The sequence below is a fragment of the Lissotriton helveticus genome, chromosome 9 (genome assembly GCF_964261635.1).
Source record: "Lissotriton helveticus chromosome 9, aLisHel1.1, whole genome shotgun sequence".
Taxonomy (NCBI): domain Eukaryota; kingdom Metazoa; phylum Chordata; class Amphibia; order Caudata; family Salamandridae; genus Lissotriton; species Lissotriton helveticus.
In genome coordinates this window covers 176,056,261-176,073,329 of record NC_136070.1, presented here as the reverse complement: position 1 = coordinate 176,073,329, position 17,069 = coordinate 176,056,261, and the positions used below count along the sequence as shown (strand labels likewise).

Sequence of the window (17,069 nt, the reverse complement as noted above, 5' to 3'; positions counted from 1 at the left end):
TGAACTGACTGAGTAAAATAAGTTGTCTTTTGTTTTCACACGACTCTAGAGATACACTCTTGATTAGGGGAGAGCAAAGTTGTCATGTTCTATGGTTGTCAGAAACTAAATCCCTTGTCTATCCAGGGAGGTTAAACTCCTCCTTGCCTATTCGAGAAAGTTTCTAGTGAACTCTGAGCTAGCTGGCAAAACACAAAACTTTAAGTCTAATATCGTCAGTAGAAGACCTAGTTAACCTCCGTCCTAGGTCTATACTATTGAAGATATTATTCCAATGCGCAGAGCCTATTGGGATAATAGGAACTACACTACATGGCGCCCAAATGTTTGGATAGGCGATAAAACTAACGCAAGACATTAGAGTAACTCAGTCATGCTTTTTCACACAGACCCCCTTTTTCCCCATAATACTCCAAAGACGTCTGGAGTGGGTGAAAGGTCATATCCGCCAAACCTCGCAGGAGGCGACTCCTATGTATGGTTCTTGGTTTAGTCAACGTTGAAGGATACACTGTTCCAAAATATTGTGCATCTAATCTTTGTTTCCATAGAAACCTGATCTGCAAACAAACAAAATAACCTTCCTGTCGGTAAAATGGTAGACAGTGATGATGAAAGGGAGACAGTTAGACTAGCAGCTGAACTCCTAGTAGCTGATAATACTCTGCTACAAAATGACCCGGATATAATACTCATCCCGGTCAACATAAGAAAATCTATAACCTTAAAATTTATAGAAAATGGACTGACATCGAGAGGTGGTACAGTCATATTCGTAATTGAGGCACACCAATATCGGCAGACAGAGGTATTCTATTCATGGATAAACTTTCCAGCAGCAAACGCTGTAACAAAAGAGTTCCACTATTATAAAATAGAGGAACCACCGGATATCTACACTCCTTTCGAGGAGGTGGAAGTACCACTCAAATTCCAAGAGCACCTGCTCTTGTTTAAAGGCGCCCTAAAACATAATAATCACATCACCAGGCTCGGTCCACTAGGTAGACCAGGAGCAACGTGGCCGGTCCTAGCCGGATATACACCACATCCAGACATTGAAGAAATGCCTGCACCAGAGCTTTTAATACAGCTAAAACAACTAATCAAAATACATAGACAATTAGTCCAATATGTAATGCGGACGTCAACAGTCCAACCAGCAAGTAAAATTCCACAGCTGACCCCTCATCAGGGTAACACAAATAAAATTACACCACAGAACATACAGTCCTGTCTGGGTAAAGTACCCGCAAAACGGGAACAAATACCTTTCTGGCTAGCACAAAAAATCACTCAAATAGAGGCGGTGTTTCCAGACACCACCCGGTAGAAAAACACAGGATTCTGACTATCTGTCTTCCAATGGGAATCGCACCACACGTGGAGGACTGTGACACTTGGGGTACAGTCTTTGCTTCCATATACACAAAAACACATGGTGTACCATCCATGTCAGTAATACCAGATGTGCTAAAACAGATTCAAGATGAATATGGTCCAGAACCCGCTTTAACTCTTGGTATGAAATTACTGAAAGACTTCAAGCAGGTCTCGGCTATATTATTAGCCAACATAAAGGGAGAAGCAGCAAACGTGGCGATCCGCCAAAGGTTAAAAGAGACAGATATAGCAGACCAACCAACTGAAATTGCCAGAATCATAGAAAAATCCTATGAAGAACTAGGAAGAGATAGTCTGGGTGGAATACCGGTAAAACCTCAACTGATTGAAAGTCCTGAGAAGGTATTTATTAAAAATAATTTAAACACTCAAAAAAAGAGCTGGGATGGAAACAAACAATCCAATCCTAAAGAAAAAAGATTCGAGTCCAGAGGAAGGTCTCCTCGGCGGAGAGAAAGATCTCCGAACCAAGGACGCAGGTCTCCCCAAAGGGAGCCCTCTGGGAAAAAATACAACCTTAGAAATAGGGATAATATAAAGAAACCTGATAGATATCAAGATAATGATACACGTCCCTCTCAATCTTTTCAGACTTCCTCGCAGAAATCGGAAAGAAGAGGACGATCAGAACACAGGGAAGAGCACGTCAAGTCCAAAGACAAGGAACCTGCTCATCCAAATAAAAAGTTACAATTTCCAAAAAAGAAGGTAGCCAGTATTAAGGTAGTCAAAGATGCCGAGAATACTGAGGACACAGCTGAAAAACGGAGAATGGGCTCAGACAATGCTAGACAGCGCAGCAGAAGTGAGCATAGCTCGCAAAGTCCTTATGAATCATCTGGAGACAGTGGACACGAATGAATACATTCAGGTGGAAACTGCAGATACCAGAGTTAGCAAACCTCATAAAATATATGAAATAACATTACGTATAGAGGGGGATAAGACTAGAAAAATAAGGGGACTATTTTGGGATAATCTCTCACAGGGCTATGACATCCTTCTAGCTGAGAAAGACTGGCCACCCGAGTTTGTCAGGGAGTGCCCTCATGGCGAAGAAATAATTATGCCTGCCTTCTCAAATCATATTCCAATTCATAAAAAATATACACTTGCTAGAAAGTGGGCAGTAGCTCAAGCTCCTGCTTTATATAAAAATCATGTAGGATGGGATGAGGACTCTCCTCCTCACAAAATCCAGTTAAAATCACAACCTACTGCACAGAGGCAGTACCCAATTAAGCAAGAAGCCAAAAAACAGGTAAAAGAGATCCTAGATCAACTTGAATACCAGGGGGTGATTGAAACCTGCACCTCACAAATGAACAATCCTTTGTTTCCTGTCTCCAAACCAGACAACTCATATCGTCTAGTTTTGGATTACAGACACCTTAACTCATGTTGCAAAACCTTTGCAGTGCAAAACTCGCATAGTGCTGCACTAATGAATAACATAGTGCGCAAAAAATACAAAACAACATTAGACATCTCTAATGGATTCTTTTGTCAAAATATAGCACCAGAGAGCAGATATTTGACTGCGTTCTCGGTAAATGGCTCGCAAAAAAGTTTCTGCCGTTTACCCCAGGGGCACAAGAACAGCCCAGGATTATTCTCAAAGAGAGTAACAGAATTACTACAAACATACGATGACGAGGCATTATCATATGTCGACGACATTTACCTAACAGATGATGACTTGGATACTCACTTGAAGAGAGTGAACACCATAATACTTGGGTTCGCAGCAGAGGGTTACAAATTCAACTTTAAGAAATCAAGAATTGCCCATCTAACAGTCCTGTTTTTAGGATATGAATTATCAAGTGAAGGCAAAAGCCTGGCTGACAATTTCCTAGAGAAATGTGCTGTACTCCAAGCTCCTAGAACACTAAAAAACTTACAATCAATTCTAGGCTTCCTAAATTTCGGAAGAACATACATTGCAAATTACGCAGAAAGGGTCAAACCCCTTTATGATCTAATAAAACCAGATTTTAAAAGAATCAATTGGACTCAAAAACACACAGAAATTTTGAGATCTTTACAAACAGACATGTTAATTAAAACAAAATTAGAAACACGTGATAACACACGTAATCTTGTGATTCGAGTCATCCCAGGAAGATGCGGATTCACATACCTGACCTCTAATGAGGGAGAAAAGGTACCAATTGCATACAAATCACACTTGTACACAAAGGCTGAAATGAAATTTAGTCCAACGGAAAAAATTCTGACCGCGGTACAGACTGCTGTAGCAAAGGAGCGGGCCCTAGTAAAAGGTAAACGAATAATCATCGTGACACCGATACCAGCCCTGGAGGCGGTAACAAAGGCAAGCATTCCGAATGCTAAAGCACTCCATCCAAGGTGGATACAGTGGGCTAATTCTCTTCCTGCAACAGACGTGGTATACGAATTTGATCCCAATTTAAAAACACAAGAATTTCTCCAATACGAATTTGAATGTCCTCCGCCAATCGAAATTCTGCCTCTAGAACATTACGGCTGTATAATATATACAGACGGGTCAGCACAACCCGCAGTAGGGGGTAAACAAGCTTACAGTGCTGCGTGCGCGATTGTTAAAGGTCGCTGGCACGAAGGGAAATTTAAACCAGCGGTCACTAAAACACAATCTCTAGGAGATTGTACAGCTCAGCGAGCTGAACTACTGGCATTCAAGATGGCGCTTGAAAATACCGATCGAGAATTCCCCACACTCATAGTGTGCGATTCGTATTATTGCGTTCAGTCTTACAATGAATACTTGCAGATCTGGCTTCAGAATGGTTTTAAGGATGCAAAAGGAGGCACAATCAAGCATAAAATGCTTTGGGAACAAGTAGTTCATTTGCAAAAAGAACTACCAAAGACTCACGTGATACATACACTGAGTCATCAACGTGATGGCGTTCACGTTGCAGGGAATTCATTGGCTGATGAGGCCGCGAAGGCAGCTGTGCAAACGGCTTCCGTAGCTGCCATCACACGGTCGAAAACAAAAATAGACAGCGAGATATTACAAGCTGTCAGCGCTACAGGAAAAGATTCGATAGAAACACTCCCGAAAGGCTTTCCAGTGAAGTACTCATATATAACTGACACAAACAATGTTCGGTTTGCTCGAATCCCTGGAGTGGGGGATAGGGCAATTCCAAACATGGAACATAGGTTAGGACTAATCATAGCGGCACACGAAGGACTTGCTTCTGTACATGCTGGCGTCTCAGCCACAGTATCGTTATTAAAACAGAGATACTGGTGGCCACAAATGAGAAGACAAACACGGAACTATGTTCTAGAATGTGAAATATGTCAAAAAATGAAAGTATCAACAGTGAGACGACCAGCGCAGACGCCCCTTCTAATCTAGGATAAACCATTAGCCTGTGTTTACCTGGACCACTGTGGTCCCTTACAAAGGGATGGTAACTATAAATATATCTTGGTTGCAGTGGATTCATGCACGAGATTCATATGGATGTGGCCCCAGCGATCGGCTGACACCAGAACTGTTATAAAAGATTTGCGAGTCTTTATCGGCACATACGCAATTGGCATGCTGCATTCTGACCAGGGTCCTGCTTTTAGCTCTAGAGCTTATAAGGAGGCCATGACCAGCATGGGCATTGCATTGCGGTACTCTTGTCCATTTCATCCCGAGGGAAACGGAATCGTAGAAAGAAAAAACCGTGACATAAAGCAATCTATAACAGCAAAGGTATTAGGTTCGGGAGCTGGGTGGGTCAAACATCTAATAAGTGTCCAACGTAGTCTAAACAACCTGCCAAGAAATTCTCTGAGGGGATTCAGTCCGTACGAATTATTGTTTGGAACTAGAATGATGGTCTTAGATCTTGACAGTCAGACTTCAGTGGTTAAAGAAAAAAGCTTTGATATCAAAGATCGTTTGGCTATTTTACAGGACTTAAACGAAACAAGGAAAGACCTGAGCAACATAAAGTTGAAACAACAGCCAACGACCACTGAAGAAAAACCACCTGTCCCAGCAAGACCTGTCTGGATTCCAAAAGTCGGGGATCTAGTCAGAGAAAAGATCGCGGTAAAGAAGGAATTTGGGCCTTCTTACAGAAAAGCAGTTCCTGTCTTGTCTATCAACGGGACAAGATCAGTAGTACTACAGCCCCTTGCTGGTAAAAAAGAGAACAGAGTTGTATCAATCGACCTGATAAAACCACAATCATGTGGCCGATAACAAACAGTAGGCCAAGTGGACTCCCGATGAGTAGTAGAACACCAAGGTTTGCTACAAACACAGAGGTACAATCTAAGAGGCTACTCACATTTGAAATGCCAACAGAACAACAACAAGGACTATGCAACAATGCTATGGAACTTAAACCTCTAAAAACCCAAATAAAAACATTTAGCAGAGACACACCAATCTACAATGAAGTAACAAATGACTATGCTGCTGCAACAAAACACACTAATAAAGCAAACAGCAATCCTGAAACAATAGGAACAATAGACAGAACGGCATCCGGTTACTTCATCAACTGCAGTGATTCATCTGAAGACCTGAGTGAATCAAAGGAACAAACATCAACAAAAACCTTTAAAGATAAAGCTAAGGAACTTTTTGAACATCTGAAAGAAACCTATCTGATTTCTCCATGGATTGAATTCTGGGTGGCTTTAGGTGCACTTATCCTCATACTTTGGCTCATCATGGTACTATGTATGGGACACTTCATTGAGGGAAAATATGCTAAAATGGACACAGCAAGCCAGAAAATCAACTTGGTCCTCAAACCACACACGTCCTCACACGTCGAGAAAAGAGAACTTTCTTCAGTCAACTTCACAGCCAATCCTATACCCGGTGGGGTAGCTTGGGACAATACTGATTATGAAATCTATGGTCCGGTTGAAATCCTGAAGTATCCACATCAAATCAAGATCTCATTGAGTGACTTTGTAAAACCAAGCTCAGTTGCTGATGATTGGGACGTTGAAAGCATTAATAATATGATGTCTGACCTAGTAATGTCTGCTAAATTTACAAAACATGATTATTTGCAGGGTTCGTCTAATTATGATAAAATGTTCTGCTATAATCACTATAGTAATCATTATCTGCATAAATCTGCACAACCTAGAAATGTTTTAAATTATAATCAATGGGAACACTGCGTAACCCCTCCAAAAGGTAGCTCAAGAACTTTTTATGACAAATATTCATATTTTTCAGGGTTCAACACAAGTAATGCAGAAACATTTTATTTCAAATTGTCGAATAAGACAGGCACAAAGACCATGCTTACAAACACTAAATTGATATATTCAGACTCATTTTTTGAGCAAATGAGTACATTTGGTTTAGATTACTGGGACAAAAATGTTGAAGTAAAAAGTGTTTGGGGTACAAAGGAATGGCAAGTACAAGGTATAGAATCATTGTTTAGAGCCTGCATGATCCCAGAACAAATGATATTTTTGAATGACACTGTTCAACAAACTACCTGTCTTGGCCTAGCTAAAATCAAAGACTTAAACAAACCGTCTATTCCAAAGCCATCAATGAACGGTAATATATCTTTAGATGAGGAGATAGACGTAAACCATATATTAAGCCAAAACAGAACACATCCTGATTGGAAACAATGGTTGATCTGGCCCACAGATACAAATAACTGTCAAGACAGATTCCTGAACAAAATCCAGGGGTTCACATTGACCAGGCCAGACCCTAGATATCCCCAAAGACAACACCCAGGGATAATTACCACGTACAGTGTGGGCAAGCTCTGCCTTCAGTGGCTACAAACATCCACACTGGCAGAAATTAAGCAACACCTAACTTTACTTACTGATGGTGCTGACTTGCGTGATTTCATTATGGGACCGCGCAAACAGCGTCAAAAACGCTTCATAGCAGCCTCTGTATATGCAGCTTATAACGAAGCCTGGAAAATAACTCAAATTGAAACATCAGAGAGAATACGGGAAATTGACCGTATTAATTTGGAAAAATCACTTTCTGTAGTGGACAATGGGTTAATGACTCTGTCCTCCAGAATATACTCTTTGGACAGCATTGTGTCTTCAGCAATCGACATAATATCGCAAGACTTACTGTTGTTACAACACGGTCAGTCCCAGTTGCGTTCTATTGTACAACTTGGCTGGACGTTACAAAATCTGCGTTCAGGCTATGTGCCTTGGCGTTTAATCAACACAACGTCACTATTCAATATCTTTAACCTTACTGATAAACAAATCAGTATGGCACAGAAGGGTGCTGATTATACAATCCTGAGCATTGAGAAACTCGAGAGATTACCATTGACAATGTCAGAACGACCTGTCAGTGAATGGATAATACATGGAATAATTAATATTCCAATATCTACTTTCAGGTTTCAATACTGCCAAAAATATATACAGGCTGGCATGTACGAAAAATTGGGTAAAGGGTACATTAAGTCAACATGGAACTTGCCCTATTCACATGCATGTGTCAGTAATAAAGGCCGGAAAGTGTTTCTTAGTGGCAATAATTGTGCGATGTCACTAAGCGGTACACTTCTGTGTAATGGTATTAGTTTACACGGAGCCTGTGAAGGGTCCTCAAATAACCTTTCATGTCACCAGCTAGGCACACCTGCGACACAAATAGAACCATTCTTTAGGAGACTATCGAACGGGAGTTACATTATAATCGTAGACCGCAGATGTTGTAGCTTGGTGCCCGGAATAGCTTATCTCATAACTACGACTGCGAAGGTTATGTGCTGTGAACGAGTATTGTTCCCCAGCGCAATGCCAGACAGGGAGGCAAGGTTATGGCCGAATTTGAAAATTGCTTCCATTCGAGTTGATACTTTAAGCAGAATGAAAACAGTGCTCCTTCAGACGCCGACCAGGCTCACGTCATCAAAAGAAACGTATGATCTCCAAGTTGCAAGGACAACGGCAGAGATTCATTCATTGTTATCAACTAATTCCCCCATACATTTCGCAGAAATCCTGAACGAAATCTTAAATATTTCTGATACCAGTGGAGTCTCAAATGTATTTAAGACAGTGTTTTCGGGGGCTTTAACACCATTTAAAGCCATTCTGGGTATTTTTCCGGACTTTGTCCATTCCATCTTTGGTGGACTTCCTCTCCTTTTGGGACTAGTGGCAGGAATCCTATTTTTGATTCTGTTATTTCGCTATGGCAAACCGTGTCACAGACAAAACACCTGCGACAACGGAAGAAACAATCCTAGCCATTGGATACCGGGACCGGATATCTAAAATCCTTGGACTGTCCCGGCTTAGAGACCTGAACATGACTTGGTTTCTTTCATTTAGACCAATGTGGCAAAGTTGTGTTTTACCTGTATTAAGGTGCTTGCTATGCGGAGAAGAATGCGTGTTAGACACCTGTCTGACGCTACAATCGGATGCGCCAATGGATGCAGAAACTTTGTTGGGTCTGATCACGGCTCATGCATTGTGCTGTCCCCAGCGGCTACCAATCCTGATGACGGCATTCGTGGAGACTTCACCACTACGATTGAGGGGTAGTGAGGTTCAAGATGAAAGCAGCATCGATCAGGTACGACCTTCTGTCAGCTATGCTGATCAAAACATCAATGAAGGCAATCATGCTCATGAATGCATGGTAACATCTTTTTCCGAGTTAATGGAACTTTCACAGGAAGCTGTTGACAGTTTTTTCGAGTCTAAATGATATGATGTTCTCACCAGAGCAGAAATAATGACTTTTGAGCAAGCTAGCACACGGCGTTCCCAACACCCTGAATTTGGCCTTCAACTTTGATAATAAAGTATCATGAACAATTTTTCTCCAGTTTACGGACAGCGGAACATAATTTTTTCAGCGGCCCCAAAATATTTTACAGTTTTTTGGGACACTTATCTTCTGCTTAAGGTAGAAACTATTCTTAGGGAAATAAATTTCTATTTTAGGAACTTTAGAGACATTAGCTGCCCTCTGGCATGTTCATAAATATTTTGTTTTGTGATGAAATGGTCTCGCATTTTTTTTCCTTCTGTATTAAGAGCCATTTCATGTGTTATTTTTCAATATTTTATTAATAATGATGTATGAATATGCGTGATTAATTTAGCATTTTTCTACTGCTTGAGTGCATATAATGCTTATGATAATTTTTTTCTCGTGTATTACATAATTTCGAAATGCATATGGATGTATTTTGGGGTGGTACGGTATACACATACACTACTGTATATTTACTATGCCTAGATTTGTAAATATGGACATAGTCTGCGTGGAGTGGGTGTGATGTATTCCTATAGGTTCTGTATCGATCCCCCTATTCCTGACCCTGTTCTGGTTAATAATTAACTAGCAGCCATCCCACGGTACAAAAAACGTTATCTGATTAAGCCACACCACGGCACAGGAACGCGTTATCTGATTAGGTCATAACGCTTGCCATCTAATTAGGCAAGCACTATTCCTCCAGCCCCTGATAAGGCATACGGAGTTCTCAAAACAAATCAAACCTATGACAACCTGGGAAAATCCCTGCGGCCATTGTTTTGATTTCACCGAGAACTTCAGTAAAGAATGTGCTAACGACCAGTCCGTATGACATCCTTATTGACGTATCTATGTCCATCCTTACGTCAATCTCGGCACCTTACAGGTATAAATATTACCGACATTGCCTTAAGCAAACACACGCGGTGGTGACGAGATCGGAGCAGCGAGACTTGCCGAAGAGGCCAGCACAGAGCGGACCCCGCTGGCGCTGCCCCGCCTTCCTGACGCGCTGAGAACGAGACGCTGCTTTTCTCCTGCCGAGAAATCCAGCTCCGGCGCTTCCAAGCAGCCCTCGCAGGCAGCTGGAATATCAAGACCAGAGACGAGAGATACCAGTCCTCAACCATTCTAGATCTCAGGTACAGAACTGAACAACCCCTTGCAGAGAATTCTTGAGTCAGTCACTTGGCAAAACAAACTTAAACTTAAACTGCTACTTATCTACTCCCGCCCACGTATTAGGCTTAGGTCAGGTACATTGGGGTAGGCGTAGTTAGAAGCACCAGTTGAGTACGATTAGTCAAATGTATATATGTATGTATCTATTTTATCAGTTTTAAATATCATATGGCTTAGAAACCATATCAATGCTTCTGCAGTATTATTTTATACTCCTGCTTTTATTGTATGCACTTTACTTAACCATAAGTATCGCAATAATATCGATTCATTTCTCTTGTACGAGAAAAGAGACTGATCAATAAATAACATCTTTTATTGAACACGCCCGTCTCTTCCTTTTCTCTACAATCTGGTGAAACTAAGAATGCACTGAACTGACTGAGTAAAATAAGTTGTCTTTTTTTTTTCACACGACTCTAGAAATACACTCTTGATTAGGGGAGAGCAAAGTTGTCATGTTCTATGGTTGTCAGAAACTAAATCCCTTCTTGTCTATCCAGGGAGGTTAAACTCCTCCTTGCCTATTCGAGAAAGTTTCTAGTGAACTCTGAGCTAGCTGGCAAAACACAAAACTTTAAGTCTAATATCGTCAGTAGAAGACCTAGTTAACCTCCGTCCTAGGTCTATACTATTGAAGATATTATTCCAATGCGCAGAGCCTATTGGGATAATAGGAACTACACTACAATATATTAAAATGTGTTACAGATATATCTATCACGCGTGGACCCTGGCTGGGCGTGCACGACACATCTTCTCATTATGTCACCTGTGTCCGTGCCAAGAGAGGGCTTCGAGCCAGCCCCAGCTTTCCAATCAAGATAACTGGGAAGACACTTACAAAAGGCAACCTGATACAAGAAGACTCAATATTCTATTGGTTGAACAAGCAGTGGAAAAGCCAATAGGTCTATCTGTGCAACATGGCTTTTAAAGCAGGCATTGGCATAACCAATAGGTCTCGCCTTTAGGGCTTTATAAGTATTTAGTTATGCAGCACAATATCCTTCCAGCAACAACATCAACTGTTGCATGGTTAAACACTTAAAAGGTCCCAAAGGCGAGACCTATTGGCTATGCCAATGCTTGTTTAGTCATGGGGAGGTTAAGGGATTTGCCTAGAACCACAGGATGCTGTGCCGAGGACGAGATTCGAACCTGGTGCCTCGCTTCTAAAGTCGCCAGCTCTAGTCTTTAGGCCACAACTTCTTTCATTAGGTTAGCAAAGGTTGCTATTAGGCCACGAAACAGTCGCGAGTAGATCAACAGCCTCAATACCATATAAACGTAAAGGAATATGTATCGGCTTTGAATTTCTAACCACAAAATGACACGCCATAGTAATAAATGTGGTAAGATTTGTTAGAAAACGCAGGCTGAAATACTAAGCTTCGACAGGGAGGTGGGAGTTGCTATGTAGGAAACTATGGGGGCGTGACTTAGCTGTTAGCACTTTCATTGTGAATACTAAAAAAAGGTTTTATTTTCCACTACTGCGGAACTAAACTGCATTACATCATACATTCATTTAACGAATTTCAGAGAAAAACGTACCCCCAGATTCATCAATGTCCCATTTTGCGAGTCCTTAATAGCGATTTTTAAGGAATCGCTATTAAAGACTTGCAAAACAGGATGCATGTAGAAATTGCAATATTTCTTGCGATTTCTACTGCTTCCTTATTTGCGATTCGCTAATTGCAAATCGCAAATAAGGAATGGCTTTCCCATTCATTCCTTATTTGCGATTAGCAATTAGCGAATCGCAAATAAGGAAGCGATTTCAAAGGTGCCAACCCTGTAGCACCCCTGAAATGGTCATGTACACTGGTGTTGCGCACACACATGTCTAAAGGACATGTGTGTGTGTAACATGCAACTTAGAAAAATGCACTAAAGTGCATTTTTCTAAGTTTTCGCTATTTACCACGTAGTTATACTTCGCGGTAAATAGCGGCCCCAGATTGCGAATTCGCAATTTTCAAATGGTTCATGAATTGCATTAAAGGAATCGCAAATTGAGAATCCTTAAATGCAATTTATCGCAATTTAGCGAGTTCTAGATTTGCGATTTTTGCATTTGGGATGATGAATCCCAAATGCAAAAATTGCGCTCGCAAAGGGCCAGATTCTCAGAATCTGGCCCTTTGCGAGCCGATTTTATTATGATGAATCTGGCTGGTAGAAAAGAATTGTGAAGCAGCCAGATATGCATGTGGGGATACCGCTAGTGCAGGAAGGCTGAGATGCATGTGCACCTTTAACCACTCTACACACACATTTAGAATATTTCCCTGTGCAGTCAATGTATTGGTGCAGTTCACACATGGTAGATGCTCGATCCAAGAGCAACTATTTGAATATATAAACATAGCCACATTGCTTTGCGTTACATACGTATATGGTTTGTTTACATCGCATAAACACCCAGCTCAAGCATCTAAGCATGTCCTGCAGCTTTAGACAGAATGGTAATAAAAAGAAACCCTCGAATCAAGAATGATTCAAACATATATTGAAATGAAATATTCTTGCAAGGAACATAGATCACTATTTTATTGCAAATATTTGAGGAAGTGAGGTTGAAAGTTCCAGGTGCCAGAGGCTTTTTTGAAACATGAGATGTGGAGAAGGTGCGAGCTAAAATATCTGAGATACTACACATTGGATTGTAGAGGTTAACTTTCAACGTAATTTACATATAGCAAAATAACATGCATTCTACCTAAATGCAAATGACAGTCTCAATGTAATCTTGTAGGAGTTCTAAACAGAAGATATCCCTCTTCAACTATTGCTTGGGCAATTAAGAAGCCATGAAATTATATAGCCCAGTAAAAAGAAACAAATATCAATAAATTACCCATTTTACAACATATTCAGTGGTGTATTTTTTACACATACAAACATGCACGTCCTGTAGCATATATTTATAAAAAGAAAATACATATTAAACCCCAGAAAATGTGTTATTTAATGTACTAACTGTGTCCAGTGAGAACAAGTCATCTTTACTTCCACCAAAGACCATCACTTCACTTTCTTTTCCTAGGCAGGCTGTGTGCCATAATCTGCAAACATGTAATCAGAATTTGTTAAGTGCAATGTTTTAAATATTACCGCAAAAAAACATTTGTATAACAAAAAAACACATCCTGCAGTTAAAACAGTCTGGAAACCCGGATTATTGAAAGTTGAAAGATGGCTGCTGTTCATATTGCTCCGCCCCTCCTCCGAAACATGCCACCCACCGTGATTTTTAAAAGAGCTGTTTGAAAACAGTTTGTGCGTCCACAAGTTAGGCAGACAACAATTTTCAAATTCTTGAAACAAAATGATTTTAGATGAGGGCCAACTCGCTTGTCCAGTCTTCCCACATACTGACCAAATATGAAGGAAAATCCCTACTTTATCTTAGGATTTTCCCATACTCCCTCACAAAGAGGAAACTCCGTGCTTGCTCTACTTTTTTGAATCCGCATATTGTTTTTACTTCATCTCCTCTTCTAGAATGTACCACATTTCTTCTTAATAACTATTTACTTTTGAAAGGAGTTTCTTAAGGAAATGTTGACCTTTAGTTTGTTTCACACTGAACACTTATTTCATGCAGACAGTTTACTGTTTCAGAATGTGAACATCTGTGTCATTGGCCTCACGCCAAGGACGGCGACTATGATTATAGGCCTGGTTTTGAGTTTTGCGGATGGCTTACTCCATCACAAAGTGACAGATATCTCGTCGCCATATTACAAGAGCCATAGGATATAATTGACTTGCATTATTAGATACGGGGTATCCATCATGTTTGAGACGGAGTAACCAGATCTGCCAAACTCTAAATCAGGCCCTATGTTTTAACGTTTGGTTGCTGCGGCCATACTCTGCCTGCTACTAGGAGATGTAGACCTCAGAACAAAGATCCAGACTGATTTTTGATTTGGCAAACACCTTTTCTAGAAGATTAAAATGTATCATTTGGTTTTATACATCAGCCAAACAATATAAGTTAATTGTGGATTCTGACACTGAAATTGAATATTTTGCCAATGGACCCTCTATTGATTGCGAAACAACATTTAAAAAGGCAACACGGTTTTTGCAAACAAACACTTTCAAAAGGTAAGACAGGACTTATGGTGATTAGAAATGTATGTAAAGATGTTGAGTGAAAGACTACTTACTCAATGCTTACATCTTTTTACAAATTATCAACGTTCTGGATACCTCAATATCATGTTGAGAGTATGACACCTGATGGAGCCCTTTCAATTCAACCTGGATTTCTGCTACTGCACCATTCAATCTAAATTTAATGTACATTAAGATGTAATAATCCAAGGGAGGCGGTTCAGTTGATGGAGATAGATTTATTAGATGGCATAACAGACACAGCCAACCAGTTCAGTCATAGTCTTAGGTAGAGTGATTCCTTAGTGGAATGCACCCAATCAACATAGCAAGGTTCTAAGAATACATAGATGTCACATTTAAAGGGACAAGGTATTAATATGCAGTAATAGAAGAAATAAAACAAACCTAGAATATTACATCATCTCCTTTTCTTAAAAGAATGAATTATCATGAAAGAAAGAAAATACAAGAGAAAAGAAAAGAAAGCAGAAAGAAACACAGCCTGATTCTCAACATCCATTTGTAATTTTACTCTCTAAATCTCAAAGGTCTATTTACAATGCGAGAACTCTTCCTGGTATCAGTGTCAGCGGAGGAAGACTTATAGAGTACAGATGTATTGGAGGAATTTCCAGAAACATGTGAGGATGTACTAGCTTTAGAGGGAATATCAGAGTCACGGACAATTTTTGCAACTCTATTAAGATTCTACCAGAAACCACCTTCAACTTGTATGGCATTACTTGTAACTTTAACAACTTTTACAGGAGGTCCAAACTTGCTTTCCCCTTTGCTGACATGCCCAGACTTTCGAATCCGCACACAATCACCAACTTCCAATACACTTTCTTTCGTTCCTTTCCTTACATCGAAATATTCCTTTTGTTTGGACTGGGCAAGCAAGACATTACTTTTAACAATGGACATGAGACTTGAAACATCTGAACTTGACTTAATCCATTTGGACATCCACCCAGGACAAAATGAAGTGTTAGGCTTCCGACCTCTCATTAACTCAAAAGGAGAGATCTTAGTGGAGGAGTGAGGAGTGGTCCTGTAAAACCAAATCATGCTTTTCAAAGCTTTACTGACCTCAACGTTGCTACTCCTAGCCCACTTTACACAATCGCCAACAACTCTGTTCATCCTCTCAACGAGACCATTCCCTTGAGGATGATAAAGGGAACTTTTGACATGCTTGACACCAGACTTGAAGAGAAATTCGGTAAACTCATGGCTCACAAATTGTTTCCCATTGTCGGAAACTAACACTTCAGGAAAACCCTCCCTGCTCCACACATCACAAAGAAATTCAATTACACTCTTGGTATCAGCGTCTTTGGTTAGTTTATACTCAGGCCATTTGGAAGCATAATCAACTAAAACCAGAATGAACCTGAAACACCCACTGAGCATAGAGTAAGGGCCCATTATATCAATACCCAGTTTAGCCCAAGGACGATCTGGGCATTCAACTGGCATAAGAGGGGGAACCCAAGTCTTGAGACTTTTATCAGAAGATTTACATATACAACATTCTGCAACAAAATTATCAATGTCTGAATCCATGGCAGGCCACCAGAACATCTCGCGAATCCTTCGTTTAGTGAGAGAACAACCTAAATGGCCCTCATGAGCTTTGACAATGATGTCTTTTCTAAAAGCAAAAGGAGGGATAACTTTATCGTTGCGCAATAAAATACCGTCCTCAACGGAAATCTCATGTCCAACTTTAGAATAGGGTTGAAGAGAAGCAGACAACACTTTTTCACGTGGCCAACCCATTTTAACAAAGTTGCAAACATCTTGAAGAATACTATCTTTCTCAAAAGCCTTTCTCCACTCAACTTCAGAACAAACTTGTAACTCAGGAATATCTACGCAAGCAACTAAGCAATCATCACAATCCTCATCAATAAGATTTGAAAATGGGATGTCGACATCGTCATCACACACAGCAGGAGGAAAGCGGGACAAAAAATCAGCCCTTACGTTTTTTCCTCCGGCAATATGCACAACATCAAAATTGTATTGTAAGAGTCTGGTGACCATTCTTAAAATCCTGGGTGTACAACACTTAGTAAGGCCACTCCCTAAGATGTTAACCAAAGGTTTGTGGTCGGTTTGAAGTAAAAAACGCCTACCCCAAATGAACGGTCTGAACTTCTCAATGGCCCAGGTGCAAGCCAAAAGCTCCTTCTCTATTACAGAGTATTGAATCTCGGCTGATCTCAACACTCTGGAAGCAAAACTGATGGTTCTTTCCACACCATCTTCGCTTTGCGTTAAAGTGGCACCAAGACCGACACAACTTGCATCAACGGTAAGACAACAAGGTAAAGTAGGGTCAAAGGGCTTAAGTACAGAATCAGACGTTAGGGAAACTTTCACTTCTTCAAAAGCTTTGACACAATCTTCACACCAAACAAATTTGACCCCTTTTTTCAACAGATTACTAATGGGACGTACAATGGTCGCATAATGGGGAATAAACCTAGAGTAGTATTCGCAAATACCCAGAAGAGATTTAACTCCAGTTTTATCAGATGGAGTGGGAGCTTTAGAGATGGCGTCC

At 40.5% G+C, this 17,069-nt stretch overlaps 1 protein-coding gene across 2 annotated transcripts in view; it reads right to left on the bottom strand.

The window, feature by feature from the left end:
- KLHDC1 (kelch domain containing 1) overlaps positions 1-17,069 on the bottom strand; it is a 1,359,852-nt gene that overhangs the window by 143,700 nt on the left and 1,199,083 nt on the right. The window contains exon 11 of one of the 2 annotated variants that reach the window (XM_078659708.1): positions 13,347-13,431. The exons of the other annotated variant lie outside the window; for it this stretch is intronic. Coding sequence (XP_078515834.1) covers positions 13,347-13,431 — 85 coding nt within the window. The remainder of the gene's footprint in view (positions 1-13,346; positions 13,432-17,069) is intronic. 2 annotated transcript variants of the gene reach the window in all.